This window comes from Falco peregrinus, chromosome 12 (assembly GCF_023634155.1).
Source record: "Falco peregrinus isolate bFalPer1 chromosome 12, bFalPer1.pri, whole genome shotgun sequence".
In the NCBI taxonomy this organism is placed as follows: Eukaryota; Metazoa; Chordata; class Aves; order Falconiformes; family Falconidae; genus Falco; species Falco peregrinus.
The window spans coordinates 18,264,179-18,288,172 of NC_073732.1; the positions used below are offsets into that span (position 1 = coordinate 18,264,179).

The 23,994-nt window shown below is 40.0% G+C and overlaps 1 protein-coding gene across 6 annotated transcripts in view; it reads left to right on the top strand.

Moving 5' to 3' along the window:
• Window positions 1-23,994, top strand: part of ARMC9 (armadillo repeat containing 9) — a 67,618-nt gene that overhangs the window by 40,681 nt on the left and 2,943 nt on the right. For 5 of the 6 annotated variants that reach the window (XM_027787246.2, XM_055817260.1, XM_013299475.3 and 2 more), the window contains 7 exons: window positions 749-839; window positions 2,100-2,158; window positions 8,868-8,969; window positions 9,732-9,847; window positions 13,962-14,086; window positions 17,548-17,680; window positions 22,290-22,462. In XM_027787246.2, the coding sequence (XP_027643047.1) occupies window positions 749-839; window positions 2,100-2,158; window positions 8,868-8,969; window positions 9,732-9,847; window positions 13,962-14,086; window positions 17,548-17,680; window positions 22,290-22,462 (799 nt within the window). The remainder of the gene's footprint in view (window positions 1-748; window positions 840-2,099; window positions 2,159-8,867; window positions 8,970-9,731; window positions 9,848-13,961; window positions 14,087-17,547; window positions 17,681-22,289; window positions 22,463-23,994) is intronic. The other variant, XM_055817259.1, reaches the window with a different exon arrangement.

Below are 23,994 nucleotides of genomic sequence, written 5' to 3' on the forward strand. Positions count from 1 at the left end.
TGAAGGATTCTGTCTAAATTGTAGATTAAATGTGTTATTTTAGAACAGTTGTCAATCTAGCATTTTGTAAACTGGATGTGGCCCGTGAGATGCTTTAATCTGACCTGCTACTTCTTCCCCTTATTTAACTCATTCTGCACAGTTAATAGCCACTAAGAGGATGAGTTCCTCTTGCTGCCTTTGTTTCTGCCTGGTACAGACATAGTTAGCTGGGGAAGGCAGCAAGAGGTAGGTTTTAGCAGAACTAGGAATTGATATCCTGTGAAAGGAGACATAATTGTTATCAGATGTTTTACCGCACAGAGAGTTGGAAGTCATCTTAAATGGTTAAAGACACAACATCAAGCCCATAAGGGGCCACAAAGAGAGAAACTGGGTTTAGGAGAAGGTCAGAGTTGGTCCTGCTTTTTGCTTTCCTTCTGTGAACCTTGCACCGTTGTCTCTGTGAATGCAAATTTGCCTTTTCTGTGTCCTACTGTGGGCTGAGTTCATCAGGCAAAAGCAGCAGATCTATGGTAAAAATTTGCCGTTCATTTTGAATACTTCTGTATTTAAACCTAGAAGCCTCTAGACAGCATATATCCATCTTTATCATATGGATAAAATGGAGTGCTTAGAGCTGGGCACGGTGGTTTGTTTCACACCGCCTCTGTTTTTCCTTACCAAAAAAATAACATTTTAGCTAACAAAACTCTGTCACTTTGGTCACATGAAATACTGATATAGCAATGTTTTCCACTACATCCAGGGAATGGAAGAAATTCTGCGCTGCTTTATCAAGGAAAGAAACGCAGAGATGATCCGGCAGATTGAATTTATTATCAAGCAGCTCAATTCAGGTCAGAAGAACAGATGCAGCTATCTGAGCTGTAAATCTTTCACAAAAGCCGTAAGAAAGCTCGTGTTTTAACTTGGCATTGAGCCTCTCAACAAATAACAATAGTGTGATGGTCTGAGAGGGGGTGAATAGTGAATGTCAGGATTTGAATGTCAGATTTATTTTAAAATTTCATTTGGTGTTACCATTATAAAGAAGAAATAAAAGGCTGAGTAGGTCTCAGTTCCAAAGTTTTGAGATTGTAAATAGAATGACCTTGACTGGTTTCCTTCATGCCAGTAGCCTCATAGTAATGAGAGACTGCTGTCAACTGCAAAAATAAACAGATGATACAATTTGTGAAGTAGGATTTAGGGACTAGGTCTGTCTCTGCTCCTCTCTTGCTCTGTTGAGGAGTGTAGCTTTGTTATCTGAAATGGCTTATCTTGAATAGGGGGCAGAGACCATCCTTTCTGGAGAGTCTGACGGGTCCCAGGAGTTGTAGATGCTGTGTTAATACAGACAAGTATGAGGAGGTGGAATACTTACTGTGGCTGAAGGGGGGGCTGGAGAAAGAGAAAGCAAATAATGAAAAGGAGGTGAATTCTGATTATTTTTTTCTGTACAGTAAAAATACAAGTTTGACTGCTTGCTTTGGCTTTTGGAAAGAGCAGAAGACAGCATTTTCTTATGGTTCTGGCTTGTAAAAAGAACAAATAAAGTATTTAAGTCCTATTGCCACTATGCAGTAGCTGTTAACCAAGGTTATAGAATTGCTCCTCTTCTACCTGTGGATGGTATTTTCTAAATGTTTTGCCTGATCGGTGGGTAAAAGTTGACCATACAGACTTCCAGCATAAGCCTGACTGCTTTTTTTCTAAGGAAATGAGTTTGTCCAAAGTTACAATAAACATTCTATGTATAAAAGAGTATAATCTTGAAGTGTTTATAGGGAGAAGTAGAGTCTTTTATTAAAAATTAGTTGAAAAATAGACAAACTTGCAAGTGAACAAACTTAGTTCAAGTCTTGTCAGTGAATACAGAGAGACATCATAGTGGAATTTATGAGAAAAGAACTATTCCAGAGTGTTTCTGTTTCTGCCATTTTCCCAAATATGAATTGATTTCAGTGACTTCTAGAATGCTTTATGGGAACAAATAATTCCAATAGGTGTCTTGAACAATGGGATGTCTGTGTGACAAGCAAGCTAAATCTTACTTTTCAAAAGAGGGGCAATAACTAGATATTCTGTTAACTTGTACAATACTCCATTCTTTCTAGAAGAGCCATTAAATGATAGTATTATATCTGACGATGAAGAGGAAGAGGAGGATGTGGACGTAAGTATAAAGGCCTTCTGGCACCTTTTGGAAAAATCCTTAACCTTCTAGACAGAAAGTACTTGTGTCAATAAACCAGACTTTGTTTTTTGGCAGGTTTTGGTTTTGGTTTTTACTTTTATTTAATTATTCTTGCATTAACAAGAAAATTGGATCTGTTTCAATTACCTTTTCTTCATTTGAAGTCCTACTCTTTTTATTCTGGCAAGTCACCACCTCTGTGATAACTAAGGGATTATGGCTTGAAATAAGTAAAGAGATTAGGAGATTCTGCAACAGTAGAAATCTTGCTTTCAAGCAGACCCATTTCAGCAATTAAAAATAAAGGAAGCAAATTAACGCATATATTACTAGAATAGTTTATAAACAGGTTGTCACTTTTTCTTAAGGTATTTTCTGTTCAGGGTGTGACTTCTTTTGCTGTTTAGAAACTTTGAAACATATTTAATACATTGTATGTAATGAAGGAAAACAGTAATTACAAATTAAAAAGAAAGAAAAGAGAGAAAGTAAGCATGAGAAACTATATCATAGTAAATATAAACTTGTTAGCTGTGTATTTACAGCTCTGCTAATAAATGCATTTTATACCAATACTTCAGCATCTTTTAAGAAGCTGTCTTCATAGAGTAATGGGATCCCAGGTGTAGACAACACAGTATATTCGGTCACCTAAATTAACAAGCAAAGCAAGGTGTAAATTACGTGAGGGAAATGTTCAACCCAGTCTACACTGGTCATGTTGTCATTGCTACGCCACCATAAGTGCATGCAAAGGGTTTGAAAATACACTTTGTAGGGAATAACATGGGAGTTTTATCTGAAAAATCTACCACATAGCGTTTTTCTTTTATTGAGAAGTCTTTTGTGAGAAATTTAAAAGAACAGCTACAGTAGATGTCTTTGGAACAGTGTTTGAACATACTTAAGTGGATGTGTATGTACACCTACATTTATGTGATGTATTTTTCCTGAAGAAGTCAGTGACTTGGAGAGCTAATGATCTCTGCAAAATGTTCAACGTTCTTGTATTAGAAATATTACTGGAGAACATATTTACCAAAAACCAAGATTTTAGACAAAACATAAGTTTTGGTCCTGAACCAACAAAGAATAAGACACAAAACTTACCAAGTCAGTTGCATCCATGATCTACTAGGTTGTTGCACATTAATGCTAGTGAACAGTGATAACCAAGCTACAGTCTAAAACTTGCCTTGTTACTACAGGGTGACTTAATGCATTTTCAAGTGCTCATTGAGCCTTTTATGTTTTGAAAGCAGAGAAAAATGTAAATATCCCAGTTGTAACAGGTGTAGTGCCCGCTCAGCTGCTGTCAGGTGCAGCATTTGCAGGATCCACCCTTTGCCTGGCAGGGTCCAGGGTAGTTTTGCACCAGTTGCATTATTTAGCTTGTTTCTGTGTTGTGGCACAATAGGTGGTGAACATGTGAACTAATTACCCTTGTGACTGCCTAAATTTAGGGCTATGTGGAAACTAAGTTTAGAGCTACAAGGAAGTTTAATTTAACAATTGGCTCTCCCCCTTTTGTTGCAAGGGAGTAAACTGTTTTTTTTCTAATAGGATTAAGATTATTGTAATTGTTTCACCTCCTGCAGCCCTGAAGTGAGTTTTCAGTAATCTTTCCACTGCTCCCATCTGAAATCAATGCTTTGGTGTGCAAGATATGCTTTCTGTGTTATATTATAATATCATTATAATAATCATTATAACTTCCCTTTATTATGCTGCTTAACACCCTTAAACTGGTGTTCCAAGGGTTTGGGTGTCCTAGGTGTATCGTGAGAATCCAAGGTGGTGATACTTTCGCTTGAACTCTAGAATACTTTTTTGAAGGATACTGTGTTCTGTTGGGAAAGCACAGAGATAAGGAGCTCCTTCGTGAAAGGTGTGGCATTGAATTGCATGATAGTGTTGAGCACTTCTGTTACTTTACCTGCTCTTGGGAATGAAAGGAAGGTGAATTCTCCTATTCAGTCATACCCCCTAGACAAGTTGTTGCTGCTCACAATCCCAGCCAAGGCTTTAGGTCAAATAATTTTGAAAGGCATTTTTACCACTGAACCATCATGTGGTTAAAACAGACTTCTGTCGCTTCTTCCGTGAATCAAAAATAACTAGTGTTTTGAAACGGAGAAGTGTCCAATTTGTTTTTCGTTAGCTTTGCCGTTGCATTAAAAAGACAAAGTCTCATTAAGCCAATTGTAAAACTCTTTCTAGTGTAACATTAATTGTGGCATGTTCTAAATCTTTATTGCTGGTGGCAACTATAATTCTGTCCTGCTTCAAGGATGCCTGGTTTCTTAGTCTCTTGGTTTAGAATAGTTTGCAAACAGCATGGCAGCAAAATGCTACACGAAATGCATGATGTTATGTTGTTAAATAAGCAAAGATCTGTTGACTCACGGCCTCAGCGCTTGGAGCCCTCTTGTATTTTGGAAATGCAGTGAGTTATTGTTCTTTGGGGTTCTGTGATAACATCTGATGTTGTGATCTGGCAACAAAGTTTTGGAAAACTTTATCAGAATCTTGCCTTTATGTAACTTTTAAACTACTACGAACTGAATGTATTTCAGAATATGTTCATATATTGCCAATTTAGTGGCATGCATTCAGGCTGCTTACTGATATTATAGTGTTGCTGATCCACTCAATACCAGTATTTATACCTGCACAACTTAAGAAACAACAAAATTACTCTTATACAGACTTAGTTTGCAGGTTTTGCCTCAGCTTTTACTGTTTCGAAAAGTTTGTGTGCAAAGGTTCCCATGCTGTTACTATTACCTTTCATGTTTTTTTGCTTTTATCTGCATTTAATTTAGAGTTGTTGAATTCTCTCTTGGCTTTGAGCAGATCTTATGGTAATGACTTTCTCCTAAACACCACTGCCAAGATGTAGTTGAGCCTGCTGGAGGGTAGTTCTGAGACTTCTAAGGGCATCATACACTCAGAAGTTTTGTAATGTGTGACAGTGGAGCATATAAACTGAATAAAAATGTCTGTGTGCATACTGTTGTTCAGAAATAAATGGACTTTCAGGTGTACCTGAGCTTTTAATTGACTAGTGTAGAGTTCAGGATGCCCTGGCTTCTGCAGTACTTATCCACCTTTATGTTAGCCATCTGGGGTGTGTTGACAGCCACAGTTACAGTGCATATTTTCTGGTGCTTAATATTCTCTTGACTGTTCTGTTAAATACTAACTTAATTTATCTTCAGTATTTGATCTTTACATCTGCTTTTTATTTGACTTGGACCATCTTTAAAAGCTGCTTATAAAAGTAAATACATGATATCGTCACTCTAATTCAAAAGTTTAGTTACAAATTGGAGCTATGTTAGATAACCGTATGGTGACGATTTATCAGACGCCCTCTGATGCCCTGCCACTCAGCACCTGGAATAAAATCAGTAAACTGCAGTGTGAAAATACACTTCAGCTAGAGAGTACATCAAAACAAAGACAGCTTAATCACAGACCTAATTGCAGGACTTCAAGCCATTACATTAAAGGACTTAGCTGCCAATGTCTGCTGCAGCCTTAGAGTAACAGGTGAACAGGGCACCAGTTGTGTTATTTCAGTGATGGAGTGACAGTACATCTGTCAAAGCTCTTTTTCTGTACAAGGAGGCAGAGGAGGAACTCGTTCAGGCTCAGTTACCTGGTATGTTAAATAATGTCGGAGAGCGAGGTTGGCAGGGAGAGGTACTTCCCAGAAACGATAAGCTGGCATCCTCTGTCCAGCAAAACGTGTCAGCCAGAATAATTGAAGAGGTGGAACCTGGGGAAAGCAAGGCGATCTGTGAGAAGTTAAATACATCATGCATGCAGAGGGCTGGATGAAAGATCAGGGTGATGTTCTGACTGTAACATGTAAGAGAGACAGAGCAGGCAGTCTTCTGTAAAGCATCCTTGAAGAAAACTGTTAGCTCTTGATGCTGCATTAATGTACCATATTAAAAAAATATATATCCACCAGACTATTTATAAAGCATATCTGCAAATTATTTTTTTTTTCAAAGTACAGTATATTGTGGCATTTGGAGTGTGGGGTTTTTGCTTTGATATAGGTGATTGTTGCTTAGCCTACTAGTGTTTATCTGTGTGTTTTCCATTATCTGGGTTATTTTTCACACCTACCCAGCATCCCAGGTAGTTAGGAGTTGATTGTAACTTACCTTGCTTTGGAGAGAAAGGCAAATTGAATATCGTCCTGAGATCCTACACAGCCTTATCTCCTATGGCTAGGCATCTAGAGAATGCATCTTTAGGAGGAGGAAGAGGATTAACAATTTGGTATCTTCAAAGCACTTACAGAAAAACTAGGGCTTTTATTAAATCCCCATATGTGAACAAATACATTATGGAAAAGTTTTCCTCTAAACCTTAGAACACTGTGGCTTATTGGTAGTATTGCTGTAGCTGCTTCAGTTAGATTTCACACAGAAGCATCTAATGTCTCTTAAGTCTAACTACAGCATCAGAAGCACTGGCACAAGGCTGTCAGATGTGACTTGGGACCTGTGGGAGGCTTGCACCCTTTCAGAGCCACAGTGGAACACCAGGCGGGATATTTCAAAGTAGCACTGGATGGTACTGTGGGCTACTGAACTGAGCCCTTTGTGTCCGTACTTTTTATCTCTGCTTGACACCTGTGAATGAGGAGGTGATGAGCAATGAGAATAACTACATCAAAACAAAAAATTGGGGTTTTTTAAAGCTATTTGGTACAGGGTCGTTGAACTTGAAAAAAGGCAAGCCTGTAGAGCTCTGGGGAAGCCAACACCTACTTGGTCTGAGCGATGGTAGCCTTGTTATTTGCACAAGACAAAGACTGGAATCAGTCAACCATTTCCATTGTAGGAAATACCTTCCCTGTACACACTTCCATTGTCGGTTTTTTTTCCTCATGCTGTTTTTGTAGAGTACTGTCCAAGCGTCCATATTATCAGCTAATCTTTGTGGTAGAAAGTATTTCTTACTTTGGATATTTAAAACTATTTGAGTCTAAATCTCACTAAAGTGGAAATGGTTTTTATTTTCTTTGTGCTCCAGGGCTCATCAAAGTTTCGTGGCTGTTGTTTTTAATTGAGTTTATGCCAGGCTGTCCGCATTGCTGTTACAATATACCTTACTGGAATGATTCATTTATGTCACAACCTGTTTCAAAAGCAAAGCATATTTTCTTCATCTGGGGTGGGTCATATTTAGGGTATCTTATGCAGCACAGAAGAGACAAACAAAAATACAATCTTGTTTTTGAATTACTACTTTTGGTTTGCTGGAGGCGTCCCTCAAATTTTAAAATTTCCTGGCTTGTACATCTGTAGAAGCTGTAGAACTTCTATGAAAGATGAATCACTCATACAAGAAACAGGCACAGGAGAGTGATTTCTTGGTACTTTTCACTTGAGAAGTTGATTACATTTGGTTTTTGTGGAATAAAGTCAACAGAGGATTGTTGCCATCTTGTAAGATATTTGTATCCTAAAGTACTGGTTCCAAGAATTTTGTACCAGCCCCATATTGTCAGCTTTAAAGCTTCCTTGCAAACCCGAGTAGCTGCTGCTACCACTTCACACTGCTCTAAAACCAGCTACTGTCAGACACCCATGGTCTCACCGTTCAGGAACCACTGCCTGAGGAGGGCTTTTGAATGCCCAGCAATAAGGATTTTTGTCTTGAGTGATTAAAAATCATGCCTCTGTTTCTTGGAAATGAATAATAAAATGTTAGGAGGAGGTCCCTGCTGCGGAATAAGCAGCAATAAATCACTTCAGTGTTTTTGTCAAGATAGAGGGACATACCCCGAAGTGCTGAATATGCGTATGGGCATTTTCGGTCTCATGGAATGCTACCATTATGTTCAGGAAAGACTATGAACTGTATTAAGATGTGCTTACTTTATTTTTACCGCTGGTTGTTATAATCTAACTTAAATTTATGCTTTTATTAGTGTCAGATGATACTGAAACGTAATAAGATCCAGGCAGGTTTTGTAACAAGTTTCTTACCATCAGCTTTGCTTGAATGTTAACTTTCTTGTGCCCTTTTTTTTTTTTTTTTTTTTTAAGAATTACCATAAGTTTTAATTGGTTTTTTTTTCTTTAAGGCAGGGGTAGCCTTTTTTCTCAACCTCCAGTGAGGCTGAGAAATGCCATCAGGTTGGTCTTTTTCAGTCTGTACTGTATGACTAGATTGACTTGGACAGATCTGCAAAAATTAAAACTCCAAACTTCATACCAGCTGCTTGTTAAGGATGGAGCATTGCATCTCTCCAGACTAGCGTGCCATGTTCTACAGAGATACTAATGACTGAGATTTTTCCTGAACTTTTATTAGGTCAAACAAGAAATACTTATTTGGGATTGGAAATTTAAAGAACAACTTTTGAAATGCATGCTGTATTTTTTTGGTGTAGCATTTGTGGAAAAAAGGGGTGGGTTGCTGGGTTTTTTCCTCAGGATTCTTTAGTTTCTGGTTATATCAAAAGGTTAGTTGAATTTGTCTTCAGATGTCTGCATTTTTGGAGGAAAATGCTTGTACATTACCATTTATGTGTGCAGTACTGACAGTCACTTATATGGACAGTGTGTGTCATCCAAGTGACTGCTGAAAAGAACTAAATTTGAAATTAAAACTTTTTGGAGCCTGGGCTCAAATAACTTGCATGTTGCTGTTGCAGGACCATGACATCATGGAGGCTGATCTGAATAGAGGTGAGGTTTTGCAGCCTCAACTGGGAGAGCTTGCAGGAGAGAAGCTGCTAACAACTGAATACTTGGGAGTGAGTACCACTCATTAGGATCTTGAAATAAATTGATTTGCTGGATTAAGTGTTTAACTTCAGTAGCTAATTACTTTCTAAAATCTTTTCTTCAGTTTGTTGCTTGAAGAGCTGGGTTCTACCCACAAAATGCTGTGACTCTTTCACAGTCTATTTTATTAGCTGCTGTTCAGAGGAAATAAAATAAGCTTGAGAAAGGTAGCTACCCTGTCCTAGATGGTGGTCAGGCTGTGGCTTAATAATAAGCTAAAGGTAGCCTTAGGGTTCTAGTGCTATGTTAGTGCCTGTGGGCACACAAAGCAAAGTGCTGAGCAAGTTAATACTGGAACACTCTGCTGGTCTGAACTTATTTGGGGGGGGGGGGGGGGGGGGGGGGGGGGGAAGTTGAAAAGTTAACTGCTCCTGCAGGTGTTATGCCAGATCAAGTACTGTATATCTTACCTCTAGCAACAAAACCCCATCAGGTAAAAAAGCGTAAAATTTGCATGAATGCCGTTTAGTGTGCTGTGACTAATTCAAGATAAATGCCTTCTGGATCCTGGAGTCCATAGGTCTACCGGTGCTGATGCCGGAAGCATGACCTGACATAAGATGTCATGGAACAGCCTACAGTGACTCCAGGGAATTTTATCTAGTTACACCAGAACGCACTTTAGTTTCTGATGCAATATTCTATAGAATTTTCTCTGTGGCTCCAGTTACCTGTCTTTCCACTGCATTCTTTCTTCCCCTCCCCGCCCCCATTTATTTCTTGTGTATCAGATAATGACTCATACTCCAAAAACCAAGAAGAAGCTGTTTTGTGGTGTCCATCAGAGTATAGATGAGCCTCTCCAGAGACCTGTGACGCCAGGTTATCACAGAACTGTGTACCTGATGTAAGTCCAAACAAATGAGACTATATTTTATTTTTTTAAGCTCCTTTAAAAAAGCAACAAAAAAACCACCAACAGTATCTCATAAATAAACCTTCCCTACCCTAAGAGCACATTGCCATTGTAATTCCTTAAAGATCATCTCCAAAGAAAGGAGAATATTGTAGGTGGGGAAAGGTCTATTGGCTGACATCACATACTTGGAATTGCTGAGTAAACATTTACTGATCGGTTTGATTTAGATTTGCGTTATATCCTGCGTGTTTGTAGTCCTTTCATCTCCTCATAATATGTTCTATTGCTGAGTTGCATGGAGTGTCTAAAATGCTGGGGATCTTCCACTTTATAAGCAAAAAAGTATATTGCTCTGGGGAGATTTGCTGCCCACCCATAAGAGGACAGATTAAAAAGAAAATGGGAAAGACAACAGTTTGTTATGTTGGATTTCCTGCTTTGGAAGAAAGATATTTTCTAGCAGGAGGGTCTGTGACACCTTGCTTTTGGCATGGTTGGGATCAGAGGTAGAAGGCTGCATTGTAAATGGAATAAAGAAATCTTACGCTACAGAGCTCCTTGAATATGCTCTGCCTCCTGTTAGAACAAGTGTATCTTAATATTTTAATATCTGAAACGGGACTTCTTTTCACTGTCATGACTGAGAAAGCAAAATCCCAATGAGATCTCAGATTTAAATGATTTTTTACTTGCCGTTGCATACAGTTTTGGATTTGACCAAATCCAGGTAGCTACAATACAGGCAGCAGTTTATCATGAGGATTTAATGTTTTCATTTCTGCAGATACTTAAGCTGAGAGTCTACAAGTCACTTTAACAAAGTATAGATAGTAGTACTCAAAAGTCACAGAATTGGTATAGCCAAGTACATTAAAATGTGTGGGTAACTTCAAGTACAACAGTGTAATGAAAGTAGGACGTAGAGGTGGTTCTTAGAAGAACGTGTAAGTCTTGAAGACTGTCCTGTGTTATCCTCCCTGCCACTCTTTACTTTCATGTTCATAATTTCTATTTCTTCAAATACTTTTCTTCCTTATTTTAGTGTGGAAGATCCATACAGAAAACAGTGAGGACTGTAGTTACACAGGTGTAGTTGAATCTAATCAAAGCCTACAGTTTAGGATAGGGAGTGGTCACAGCTTTATCTTGCCCATGTTTGCTTATTCCCCCCCCCTCCTTCCCTGTCTTCTGCTGGCGTTAGCATTCATACAAGCAGGTGATCTGACTGGGAACCCTCCTGAGTCATCCAAATACATCTTTTTGGCAGCTGTGCCATTCATAGGGGATTAAATTGATTATGTTACCAGGGCCTTAGAATGGACAAGTGTAACATACCAGATCTGGGCATGGAAAAAACCCAGGAAGGCATTTCTTTTTTAAAAAAGCAAGATGAATGAAGTGCACAGTTCCAAAGCAGAAGAAGAACCTTTGGCTATCCCAGGGCAGAATTTGTCTTGAATAGTCTTGATTCTTCTTCTGAGGACTAGCCTGGAAACAATGTCGTGTGTTTGAGCATGACACCTACTTCTACCTGGTATAGCCTGAATGCAGATTTGGAGTTTTTACTTTGTGTCCTTTCTCACAGTGGTCAGCTCTTGCAGCAGCATCATGGCCATAGCTTTTGCAAGCCCTCTCCCTGTACGTTAAATGTGTACGTGTGTGTTTGTGTATAAGAAGAAAACAGCAAATAATACAAACTCCTATTATTAGCATAGTGACTATCTAATCATTTTCCTGCAGTCCTGCAAAAGAACTGCAGGCCTTAAAAATCTAAACTGGCTAATACACAGCTAATATACACAGTAAAGTGCCACTTTACTGTGGGGTCAGTGTTACTGAGTTCAGGGTCCCACTTCCCCTGCAATGTCTTGCCCATGGTGGGCTAGGAGACCTGGACTGATTCTGTGGAATCAGTTAGGGTAATTTACAAAGGGTTTTTTCAGGAGTAAATTTTAGTTACCATTAGGAGTGTCTAAGCATTACATTCCTACTTTGTGTGAAAAACAAGCTTGTGAAAACAAAGTGACTTTCCTAGGAAAGTCAGAAGAACGTTGGCAAACCTTGGGGAGTGTCTTTTATTTCCTGGTGCCATGTAGAGCACTGCAGTTTAAGCATCAGAAATAATCTCTAGGAGTGATTGGGTGTGTCTCTACCACCATCTACCCAGGCAGTACTTTTACTTAACAGTATCTTGGGATACCAGAGTGACGCTAGTTATGTATTTTGTCAAAACTGAATCTCCTTATCAACAGCTGTGTAGCTCTTACTCCTTCAAGACAGCTTCAGGTCACTGCTGGGTGCATATTAAGATCCCTTTTCTACTGTACTGGTTCTGGTAGCTTTGGGTGTGAGAAGTGTTAGTTTAATGGTGTAAAGCAGTCTTTACAGGTTGCCTCATTGTGCATACTAGGGAGGAAAAATGTAAACAGCAGAAATCTAACATGGTGAAAATGTGAAATGAATTTCCCTCCTGCTCTGGCCATATGGTAGAAATATGAGTGTTTGGTGCTCCCATGTTTTAGCAGGGAGCATGAGATACCACCCTGAATTAGAATTTTGTGCTTTACATCTAACCAATTTGTGTGCAAGAAAACTACTAGATTTTACAACAGGAAAGGACAAGCTTTTGATAGCTTTTGAGTTGTTCCAATTTTAGTACAAATTAATTTACTAAAATGAGAAAATACTCCTTTAGGAAGCCTTGCAAAAGCAAGGCAATAAACGTGACCAAATCTTAACTGCCTTAGTTTGAAAACAATATCTAACTGTATTTCATATTTAAAATAATTTAAGTGTATCAGATCAAATGGCGTGAAAAATGTCAATTTTTTGCTTGTATGCAGCTTATCTACCCAGGGACAATCAGGATAGTTGATCTGAATTATCTGAAGTTTTGGATTCAGCAGGGTAGTTAAACTACATTAAAAAATTGTGTAAATACTTGCATTCAGAATTGAAGTGAATATAACTTGTTTAAAGCTCTTCATGTGAGACTCGATGTAACGCAGTCCGTTTAAAAAACATTGTGAAAGCGGAAGCGGTTGATGGAGATACTACAACGTATCTCTTTGAGTTGTTGGTTGATACCTCCAAAAAGGGAGGAGGGGGGATTTCTAGTGCTGAATAGAAGTATTCACACAGAAAATTAATGCAGAATAGCCACTGCACATGTAGCAGCTATTCCATGCTAATTTTTCTATGACTTCCCAGTGCAGACAAGGCTCTAGTTACTTCAGATGAATTGTCATGGGATCCCTGTATGGACAAGCTCTTGCTGTATGGAGCTGAGGGAGCCAGGAAATACTGGAAAGCTGCCTTTTTTTCCCTTCCTCTTTAAATAGTCACTGGCTGAGATCACTCAAGGGGAACTGAACTACTTAATATTCTGCTAGCTGTTTCCTTAGAAACTGATTTAGTTGTAAAATCATAAACTGCCTCCTTGGACTTGCATCCTTTCTAACTAGAAATGTAGTCTGGTTACTTCAACTTGATATTGGGCAGGGAAACTTTCTGTGTCTGCCAACTTCTTTTCGCAAGCTTTTCACACTTCTCTTGCTTCTGCTGTGTTTTATTGCTTATTACTAAGCCATCTTGTCCCTGTTCTGCCCTTCAGCTACTCCAGTTTCTCATTGATCCACCTCACTTGGGAAACCAACAGGTTCTACTGATCTACTTTGCTTTAAGTCTGCATGCATATTGCTCTGTCAAGTGAAATTCTTGTAATATTCAGGAGCAAATCTTAAATCCTTGAAAAAGCTAAGTATTGAAGACCTCTCAGGCCCAATGCTATGGTCTTTTTCTTTAAGTGTCCCGCTGGTATTTTGGGTTTTCAGACTGCAAGGAGTTACGGTTTCCTTTCCTTGGCTCCTTTATTGCAGTAGGAAAAAGTGTTAATTTCAAATATGTCTAACATCAGCTGGTTTGGGGGAGCTACAGTCATGCATTTAAATTATGTCATTAGCACTAGTTTGCAATATGAAATATAAAATAATTTCAATTTCTTCTGTATCATTTCAGGTAATTAGAAGAAATTAGAATTTACTGTCATACAACTTTTTATACTGCAAACATTCATCACCCTGCATTCTCCTTTCTTCTCCAGGCCAGAAAACGATACCAGTTCTTGTCATGATAGGGATGAGAAGCTGCAGTCTCTGCTGGATGATCATCCTTCCGTTTGTGGTGGGAGCAGGTCCAGCATCTCTGACGTCTGCATTTCCCCTTCATGTAAGATGCTTTGTGAATGCTGTTGATAACTTTTGCTGTCTTTCTTGACTGGGGCAGGCGTCTGGGGCCTGGCTTGTGCGTTGTAGATAGGTTTTCTTTTTTAAATGTAGCCTTGGAACTGGCTCTCCATTTATAGACCTTGAGACACGCAGTCGGATTTTGGCTTGAGCTGAATGAATGGCTACAGAAGGTAATGTGTGGTCAGCTGAGACCAACGGGTCTTACTTGCCTCGCTCCATCTTGCTTCCTGTGGAAGCACCAAGGATCATACCCAAGGCTTCCGATGTGCAAAGTATACTGTATTTCACTCCACGATGTCCTCTGCCTAGGGAAGGAGCTGCAGCCCAGAGACAAGTGCACTCCCCGACAGGCAAAGCCCCTTATTTAATCAAATATACCCTTGTTTGGATCTAAATGAATCACTGTCTGCTGGCACCTGCAGGCTCTGTTGGCTAGACCTCTGTATTAAAGTTGAAGGCAGCTGCAGTTATCTGCTTAGATTTGCAACTACATTCAAACCATAAAAGGTTGTGGAGGATGGGAAGCCCTGTGCTGTATAGCTACATTGTGGATGCTGCTGCTAAACATTCTGTCCTTGCAACTTAAACTGAAATGAATGCGAACTCAGCTGGACCTGAGAGCTCAGAAACATGTGATGGAATTTAAAAGGTTATAGGCTTCTGACATACTCTATATCTGAACTTTTGATATCCAGAGGATCATGGAACTTTGGATGTGGGAGTTTCAGCCTTCTTGCAAGGATTCATTAACATTTCCAATTAGGGATTTAAGGCAAAATGTTCTGCAGTCTTAGATAAAGGATCTTGCAGCATATCCGGTACAGAATTACTAATAAGTTCAGACAAAGAATGCCTTTACTTTCCTGAAAAATATGCTTTGAAGCAGTAAAGGAATAGCATACTTTTTACTCTCTCTCCTATTTTTTTAAATTTCCTAGAGGAAATGAAAAGGATTCTGAGAAAAGTAACCAAGGTCTTGCAGACAGGAATTTGCTTGTGTAATGCCTAGAGCTGGTAAATACAACATGCTGAATGAAAGCTGTATGATAGAAGCAGGTGAAGCTCCTGTTCAAGATGGGCACTTGGGTTCTCACTGTTGTATAGGCGTGACAGGGGCTGTCCTCAAGCCTCGCTTTGCACAGTAGCACCTTGAGTACAGCTGAGCCCGTTCCACAGGGAGGTTAGCTGCCCAGGGGCAGCAGCTCAGAACAGCAGAGATTGTAAACGGATCACAAGCATACTGACTTGACAGGTTTCCTATAAAGAAGAAAAAGATGGAGTTTTACGTACTCATGCTTCATAAAGGCAATTAAGCCAAGCAGGTATCAAATGTGTTCCTATTTGCTGTTTTATAGTGTAATTGGATGCAATTTCTAAGGCCTTATGCAGCTGCCAAGAGCCCAGCATACCTTCTAAACCACATTTTGATAATATCTTGCCAGTGTAATTCATTAACTCAACCTCTGTCACTTTTTCTGTGCTGCTGATGCTGTCTGGCAGTTTGTAGAGATTTGTGGGGAGGTTTAAACAGGGAGCTTGAATGAGTCAACAAAGTAAATGTTGTTCATTTTTGATGGAGAGTATTTGATACGAAGCCTTCACGCTGAAGAAACTCCTGCCAGCTTTAATGTTTCATATTGTCAGAACTTTGCTAGTAGCCTCTGTCTAAAACAGTTTGTTAGCTGTTTGCAGTCAAGATTACGTGGAGGTAGGTACTAATGAGACTGCTAGATTAAACTCTTTTCTTGTATTCGGAATCTTGGAGGTCAGACTATACAGCATATTGCAAGTTTATATGCATTATACATGTAATAAGACAAATAATTTTTGCGTGTGGCAGAGACAATTCTGCCTAGCACTAATCCAGGCTATAAACCAACACTGAGCTACTTGAAGGATTGCCAGAGGTTTGTTTCAGGTTTTTGCAAGTAGCCAGTAAAATACATGCTTGTCTTTCTTACCTTTTGGGATTTAGAAAGGAGGAGTAGGAGAGAAGAAAAGAAAGACTGCACTGCTGGATCCCCGGGTTGTTCATGTCAGTAACAGAACTTCCATTCTGTGTAATGATAATTGGTCTGGGTCTTTGGACATCCTCAGTTTTCCAAAAGGTAGTGGGTTTTGTAATTTTTAAATTGGACAATCTTTAATTTAAGACAGTGGAAAATAAGCCCTTTCTCTTTGAGTGCCTTCTAAGATAAGGCAGGGAACAGTATGTAACAGAAAGGTGTAAAAATAATTGTACTGCTTCCAGAGACTCTTATCATGCCCTGCCAAACATCTTTGCTGTGAAGGAAATACACAGTTTATTGACTTCTGATCTTGGTCTGATGGTCATTATGCAGTACCAGAAACCTACTCACTTCAGAATATGTGTTTTTCAGCATCACGTGAATACTTTGGGATTCAGAGTTTCATGCAGTCAAGTCATGAAATGAATAGCAAGAGACCAAAAGTGAAAAAATTATTAGAATAAAAGCTTTATGTGAACAGTTAGCATCATCAAGATCATGTCTCAAGGAAACTTAAGTTTAGCCTCAAGAAACCTTGATCCTGTCTTGTTTTCTAAAAATGAAACCAGTTCTTAATATTCTCCATGCCTGGATATATTCAGCTGTTCTTGAGTCAGTCTGATTTTTGCCTGAGTCCATTCTCCCTTTTTATCACTTTGGTGAAGAATCAATATTTCTGGCTCTCTTTTCCTGTTTGTCTCCTGTGAGCAGAAAACTTGTGGACTAAAGGTGAACCCTGATCATCTTACTACACTTACGCTGAATGTCAGACAGAACATAGGCTGGGCAGCCAAACGCTTGTCTGAAAATGACCTGACCTGCATCCATATCAGCATGTGAGAGCAAATCAGAATGGCAACCTGTCCTGAGCACGGGAGGAATGGAGCTAGGAATTTTTGCTAAACTCTTACTGAACTCGCACATCTTGGTAGCCTTGCGTCTCAGCAAACTGACTGCCCATCCCTTCTCCATTAGTGCAAGGCATAAAGTGAGGTATATTCAACAAATGCAATAGGCCTGAAGTCTGACAGAAATGTAGAACACTTTTTTTTACAGCAGTTGTTGCCTGTTATTATGGATACGTACAGATAACTGCAAGTGTTTGTATTCCTGTGGCTTTTAATGAGATAATGGTCAATAGTTCATATATGTTGACTGATGGTCTGCATGCTCCTAGCCCATTGCAAATGCAGAGTGTAGCTGCTTTGAAAATAATCCAACCATGTTTTACTTTCCGCCTGCAAAGGGCTGGAAGTATGCATACTTGCCGTTGGCTTGGCTCAGCTGATAAACCATAATGCACTCTGCCACGATCTGTAGCCTGCTATTATCTCAAGGTTTCCTTCATACAGGAGGAACTGGTGACTTCACTGTGTTTCTAGTAGAACTGTAGAGACAACTCCTCACTGAAATGTGCTTCTTTTTTAAATAGCAGTTGAAATGAAGTCATCTGAAGTATTCTCATCAGGCCATAGAAGGGACCGAAGCATCCCAGCTGGTGACAGTATCTTGTCTTCCCGATCTACTGACTTCACCCAGGACAAAGTAAATGGGCAATCACATAGGTATGATTTATCCAGAAGAGTATCTAAAAGTGCAAGAGGAGTCTGAGAGGACTTACCAGCTAATTCCATGCTGCTGTAAAGACAATCTGTGAAGTCATTTGATGTATGATGTAGTCTGGTCTGAGACAGCTGTGGTGGTACTTGCCAAACAAAATACCCTTAGCTGTGCCAGAGGCAGCTGTTCAGTTTTCTAAGCATCTGGTCCAGAATGGGAGAAATCTCAAGCAAGACATTATTAATGAACTTCACATGTATACACAACAGTCTTCTGCAAATAAAACTTCCTGATTGCTTCCTTAGATCACTCTAGCCCATGAAAAATCGTTTACTAGTAAAGAAATAGGTAGGACTGTGGGAACAGGGCAGGAATTAACTTGCAGAAGGAAAAAAAAAATTAAGCATTTAAGTGGATTCAGAGTGTTTAAACATGCTGAGTTGCTAGCACTGCTGACCAGAGTCCCTGACTTATTGGCTAGACAGGTATAACAAGGGAGGCAATATGATGAGTTCTCCCAGCAATGTTTTTCAACTCTTCCTTGAAACAGTTTCTGTCAAAAGAAAGAATTTTGCGCTCCTTCTCCTGTTCATACCTTGAGCTTTCTGTGAAGCCTTTGTCATGTGTAGGACTGTGATGTTATATCTTGGATGAGAACTAGGAATTCATTAGCAATTGGACCATGGTTTACCAAAGTTTTTCAGGGCCCGCATGTGTCCTTCAGACATTAACAGCTTTTTCCTATAGCTAATTTGATTGGGCCAAGTTTTAAACAGTGAGGGTAGAGAAATTCTAAAAGCGAGTACATTCCAGAAGTAAAACACAGAATGGGTGGAGGTGTGTTAAAGGAGGGGTTTTACCAACTTCTTATGGATCTGATTTTTCAGAAGTGCTTAGTTATTTGTCAGTTAAAGCTCTAGTGCTTCTGAAAACTGGGCTGTCTGCTTAAGGGTGGCCTACAGATGCCTCTGTGTGTTTCGGAGGTTTGGTGTGGTTTTGAGTCCTTGAGTTGGAGGTTTTTTTCCCCAGTTGTGCTGTTTCCATGGTGACATCTCAGAAATTTTATAGTGTCAACAAGTTATCACTGGTTAGCAGCTGAAGTGCTTAGTAGTCATACCCCTATCCCAGCATTACTGCTTTTATTTCTGTTGCCTGTCCTAACAGTAGCTAAACCCATCCTACAAATACAAGTAGACTATGAGAATTTTGTGGCCAAATACTGCTTGTTTTGTGACAGAGACAGATTATTTTTCAGGCTCTGGCTTGCAAAAAGCAAGCCATATTGGAAGCATCTTGCCCCCCACCTTGGTGAGAGGCTTTGCTTCTCTGCAGTCATAAGCTATTATTAAAAAGACGTGTCCCAAGTAATCTTTACTTTTTCTTCATAAATGTATGTCTAAATCTCAGTAGTAGATGGATCTCTAACTGAAGGCACAGGTGCAGTATCCTGCAGAAGAAGATACTGTCTTTTCATTGCGTGCTTCCTTAGCATACATACAGTAATTTTTATTTTCAAATGCAGCCTCGAGTTACGGATGTGGGAATATAGCTGTTCACAATCCAAATGAACACAGGGTATCCTGTTAATATTTGTTAATATGTTGGTGTTGCAATAGCTAGACCTGCCTTTTCATTCTTTCATTCTTGGAAGCATACTTTAATTAGTTTGCAAAACAAACAGAGTGAATAAATCGATGCTTCAGTGATAGTTTTGACCACTGCAAGAGATGTAGCCTTCCTACTAGGCAAATATCAAGACCTTCATAGAAGAGGTACGTATGAGAAAAGGAGGGCTGAGCTGTGGTGATGAAGCAGTCACTGCTATTTCCCCTCTTCCTTAGCAGTATAAATTGGGAATTGAACCACACAGGGATAAGAAAGCTTAAACAGTTTGAGAGAAGAATGAGACCCTAGTAGTGACATGTCTATTGCAGTTGTTTATTTCTGCAGGAGTAAGTGATTGTTCTAGCTGATGTATGTCAGACTGCTGCTCCTGCTTGCTATTCCTTACTGCATTTTGATCATGTAAGGATATAGATCTGTTGTGCTTTTTAGCTAATGAAGGATAAATTTGTAATAGACTTAAGCTTACAATTGTGGCTGGCTGAAAAAAGCCCTTTTATTGTGACTATGTCCAGAATCATCATAATAAAGATCTTAAACTTTGCAGGGTTGTCTTAGGTTTCTAATGGTCTTTTTTTTTTCTGGTAAGCTGTTAAAAATGGCCAAAAGTCCCGAGTGTATTTCTCTTGCAGAAAATGATCTAACTCATCTTTGTGTGTTTAACTCCTGTCGTGTCTCTTGGTTGATTATTCTGATCCCAGTGTCAGTCTGTTGTGCACTTTTTTTATAACCAATTCTTTCCATTGTTTCCAAATAAACAGTTTTCTTCTTTTTCAGTGCAAATGTAGGCTTCTGTGTAAGTTTGTTATGGGTTTGTTTGCTTGTTTGCTTGTGGGTTGTGGTGGGTTTTTTTGTTCCAGCACTTGCTCTCAAATTACCACACCTTGTCATAAATGACTCCTTTACCAAATACTACAGAACATTTTCCCACAGCAGATTTTTCTGCTTCTTTCTTCATCTCACCAAGTTCTAAAGGATGCCAAATAGCAGTTTTCTGTGTTATTCTGAGGCTTAATTGTTTTCTGTTGATCTTGGCCTGTTTATTGATGTAGTAAAAGATGAGGTGGTTCTGTGACACCCAGGCACGAAGAGACCAAGATCTGCTCTGCATCCTGTAAGAAAAACAGCAGGGGTTTTTTTCAGTGTTTGCTACCAGTTTATGTCATATAATCCTTCCCTGAAGAGTTTGCAAAGGTGTGAGCCATCCTGTGTGAACATTGTGTGTATCTTTTTTTTTTTTGGTAAAATATAGTTACTCTGGTTGCAGTACTTTGCTTTGTCTCCAAAGTGCTTACAGCCTTACCTAGCTGCCCAGGTTACTGCGGTGGAACTCTTGTAAAAATTGTTGATGGCTGTAAAAACGCTTCTCAGTATATGGGAATACAGGTCCAGGTTTTTGTTATCGATTGCTGAGTAAGGGGGAAAAAAGCTCATTTATAGCTTATAAACTGCTGTGAGGCTGTTGGATCTCCCTTTTTTATCCACATTAACATACCGTAGTACACATGAGGTTACCGTGGGGAGCACTAGAGAATTGAAAACCCGGCTCACCCAGCTTTGGTTCAAGACCAAAATGAATGAAATGACAAAAAAGCAGTAACAATGAGACTGTACTATGGAGAGAGATATTTAAACATGTCAGTGGTCCGTGCCTTGGGGTTTTATATAGCCAATCTTACTTTCTTGGATCTGTTTTGCTGGTGTGTTTCTGCTGCCATCTGCCACCTCCTCCTTTGAAATGAGACAAGTGTAACACTTCTAATAGAGATAGGTAGAGGGCTGCAGAGATGGCTCTTAGCAGGCCAGTTAGCAATGCCTCTGTCCTTAATGGTTAGCATATACATATGCAAAATATAGACAATTAATGCTATTTAAAATACAAAAGAAACACTAGCTCACATCTCCCTGTAAGGTGAAGCACGGGTATGGATGGGCTAATCAGCACTGACTCAGCAGCATTCCCAGGGGAGGAGGGGAGATTACATGTCTCGAAAATCCTCCTAATCACCCTTTCTGATGGTCACAAAGGGTTCTTTTCATGGAGCTAATAACACCGGGACTTTCCATTTTAATCACCTGTCTTTGGATAGTGACTTTTTCGCTCTCCTGCCTTTCGTTCTGCTTTTATGTCCTTTTTTAATATGATGAGCTTTTTCATGTAGCTGCTCCTTCAGTTTAACTTTTTCTCCTTTTAAGATAAAATTGACTTACTAAAGCAAACATGACTATAGATTAGAACTATTTTAGAGACTTGGTGTTTCCTGGTAGCCTCCATTTTTGTACCTGGGAAAGAATATGTTGGTGCTCGGGGGAGGGAAGGACAGTGTATCCTCACGCAGTCATGGACTAAATTTTAAAGAACAGTATTCTTGCAACACAAGCAGACTGCAAGATAGCAGCAGCTGGTTTATGTTCTTAGTGTGAACAAGAAACCTGTGTGCTTAGGGAATTTATTTCATAGATGCCATCACAGCTCTTTGCTCTTTTGACCAAGCCTTCAGGGAGTGCTACAAATGTGGTCACAGCCAGGAGCCAGGGAGGCTGCCTCTGTCTGCCAAGACTGTGACCTATACCTGGGAGAAATAATAGTGTCTGTGCCCTAAAACCATGTATTCCTGTGCTGTAGCGCATATATATATATGTTTTTTGCACCTCAGATTAAGTCTGTGTGATAAATACAACAGAAAACAAGCTAAAGATCTATTACTTGTTTGGAGGGGACCTAACTAAACCTGTTCAATCCTGTTGTCCAAAAAACCAGGTTTGAGTGGGATAGACAGGTCCATAGAGCCAGATTTAGAGGCTGTGTGGTGAGTACATGCCCCAGAACAGTACCTGTGGTGTCATGTTCCTTTCCATGTGCAGTTTCCCTGAATTTTGAGCAGTCAGTCATGCTGTCACAGCACGTACTGCAGGTTTCACTTGGTTGCAGACGTACTATGCATACATACTTCTCCATGCATTGCTAACCCTTTCCATCTCCTCCTACAGTGAGTTTCCCTCAGCCTTCACCAGCAAACCTAAGATTCCTCGCACTCCTGAAGTGCAGAGTGCCAGCCCTAGAAAGGGAAAGGTCCCAGGCATTGCCCCACAGTTCTCACAGTCTGGACCCCAACAAACCAGCCGTCCCAGCTCCTCAGGATCATCCACAAGGAGCCAACAGAGTAAGTGGGGAAGAGTCATCTGTTTGTCAGTCCTTGGGGTGGGAAAGGAGGGAGCACTGTAGTAGCTCTCCAGGAATGAAGTCGTATGCTACAAATGTGCCAGGAGTATATGACATTGTACTTGTCGTCTGCAGGTTGTACAACCACGTAATTATATCCTGCCAAACACTGCTCCTATTTCCAGGCTGTCATGTGAATGGTTAGGAGACATGCTTTTTCCTGTCTCTGGGTGGAGAAAAGTGGCCCAAATTCTCAGAAGTCTGGGGGGGAAGCTTCTAGGCTCAGACTTTGTCTAATGTCATTAGACTTTTTCCTTTTCTTTAGACACTTGTTCACTCCACTGTGTAAACTGTTTAATGTTCTTGAATTTGGATCCCTGGGTGTGTCTACACTGTCTACAGCGTGTCTACTGAATGTAGACCAGATGTCAGGCAGTTCAGAAGATAGGCTCAGGGCAGCCTCGTAAGCAGGCAGCCACACATGTTGGGCTGCTTGTGGCAGTCACCATTCTGCTGGAGACTTGTATTTAAGAGCCATATGGATGTGTCGTTGCCTGAAGAAGTTTAAGCAGTACTAGTTTGTGGTGGGCTTGGAAGAGAGGTGGCTGTGACTTAAGGTTGGAGGGAAAGTATGGAGGACGCTTGCTTTAAGCAGCCAACGCAAGCCCATTAAGTGGAAACGTTGATCTCAGATGCTCACCCAACAGTAAAACAGGTGTATAGTGTGTAAGTTGTGGGGAGTTAGGTTTTTGGGGGTGTTTTTGTGGGGGGAGGGGCAGGGGGGCAGGGAAGAAAGATTCATTCTTCAGTAATGCTTTTTCCCTGCAGCGTGGATAGAACTAGCTAAATTCAAATACACCTAATACACCTCTGGGCCCATCATCAATGAAAATGGTAGGAGCCATGTGCTGTGTATTTAAATTTCAAATGTGGTGTAAGTTTAGTGATGACTATTTGATCACAGTGTAACATCAGCTCTATTCTTCAGCTGTAACTGTTATCTTTAAATATTTCACGAAAACATGGTAACTCGTAGTACCCTGCAAACCTTCCCAAGAAATCTGAAGTGTGTGTATTTTGTTAGTTCCTCATTACAGGTAGGGAAAACGGAGCACAGAGAATTGAAATAACCTAGTAAATCAGCAACATAACTGGAAAGAGCTTCCTAAGTCTTCTGTGTTGCTCACTCACTGTCATTCCACACAGTTGCATGTGCAGGGAGATGGCATGGTTTCATTCAGGGAGTACAGATGACGCAGTGGAAGGGAATGTCCTTGGTGGTTAAGGGAGGTTTTGACCTAAAGAGGACTTGTTTGAACGGTCCTGTGCTTAGGTAATACTGCCAGCTCTTTCAGCTTTACTTTTGCTGCATATGTCCTGTGTTTTACCTCTGACATCAGTGCTTTCTGTTTCCTGTGACAGGAGCACTGTTCTGCCCTGACTGAATGTGCTGTTAACACCTGGGAGTCTGTCCCTGGTTCCTGTCTCAGTTCACTTACAAAAGCGCTGGCTCATTGAAAAGGAGCTCTGCTG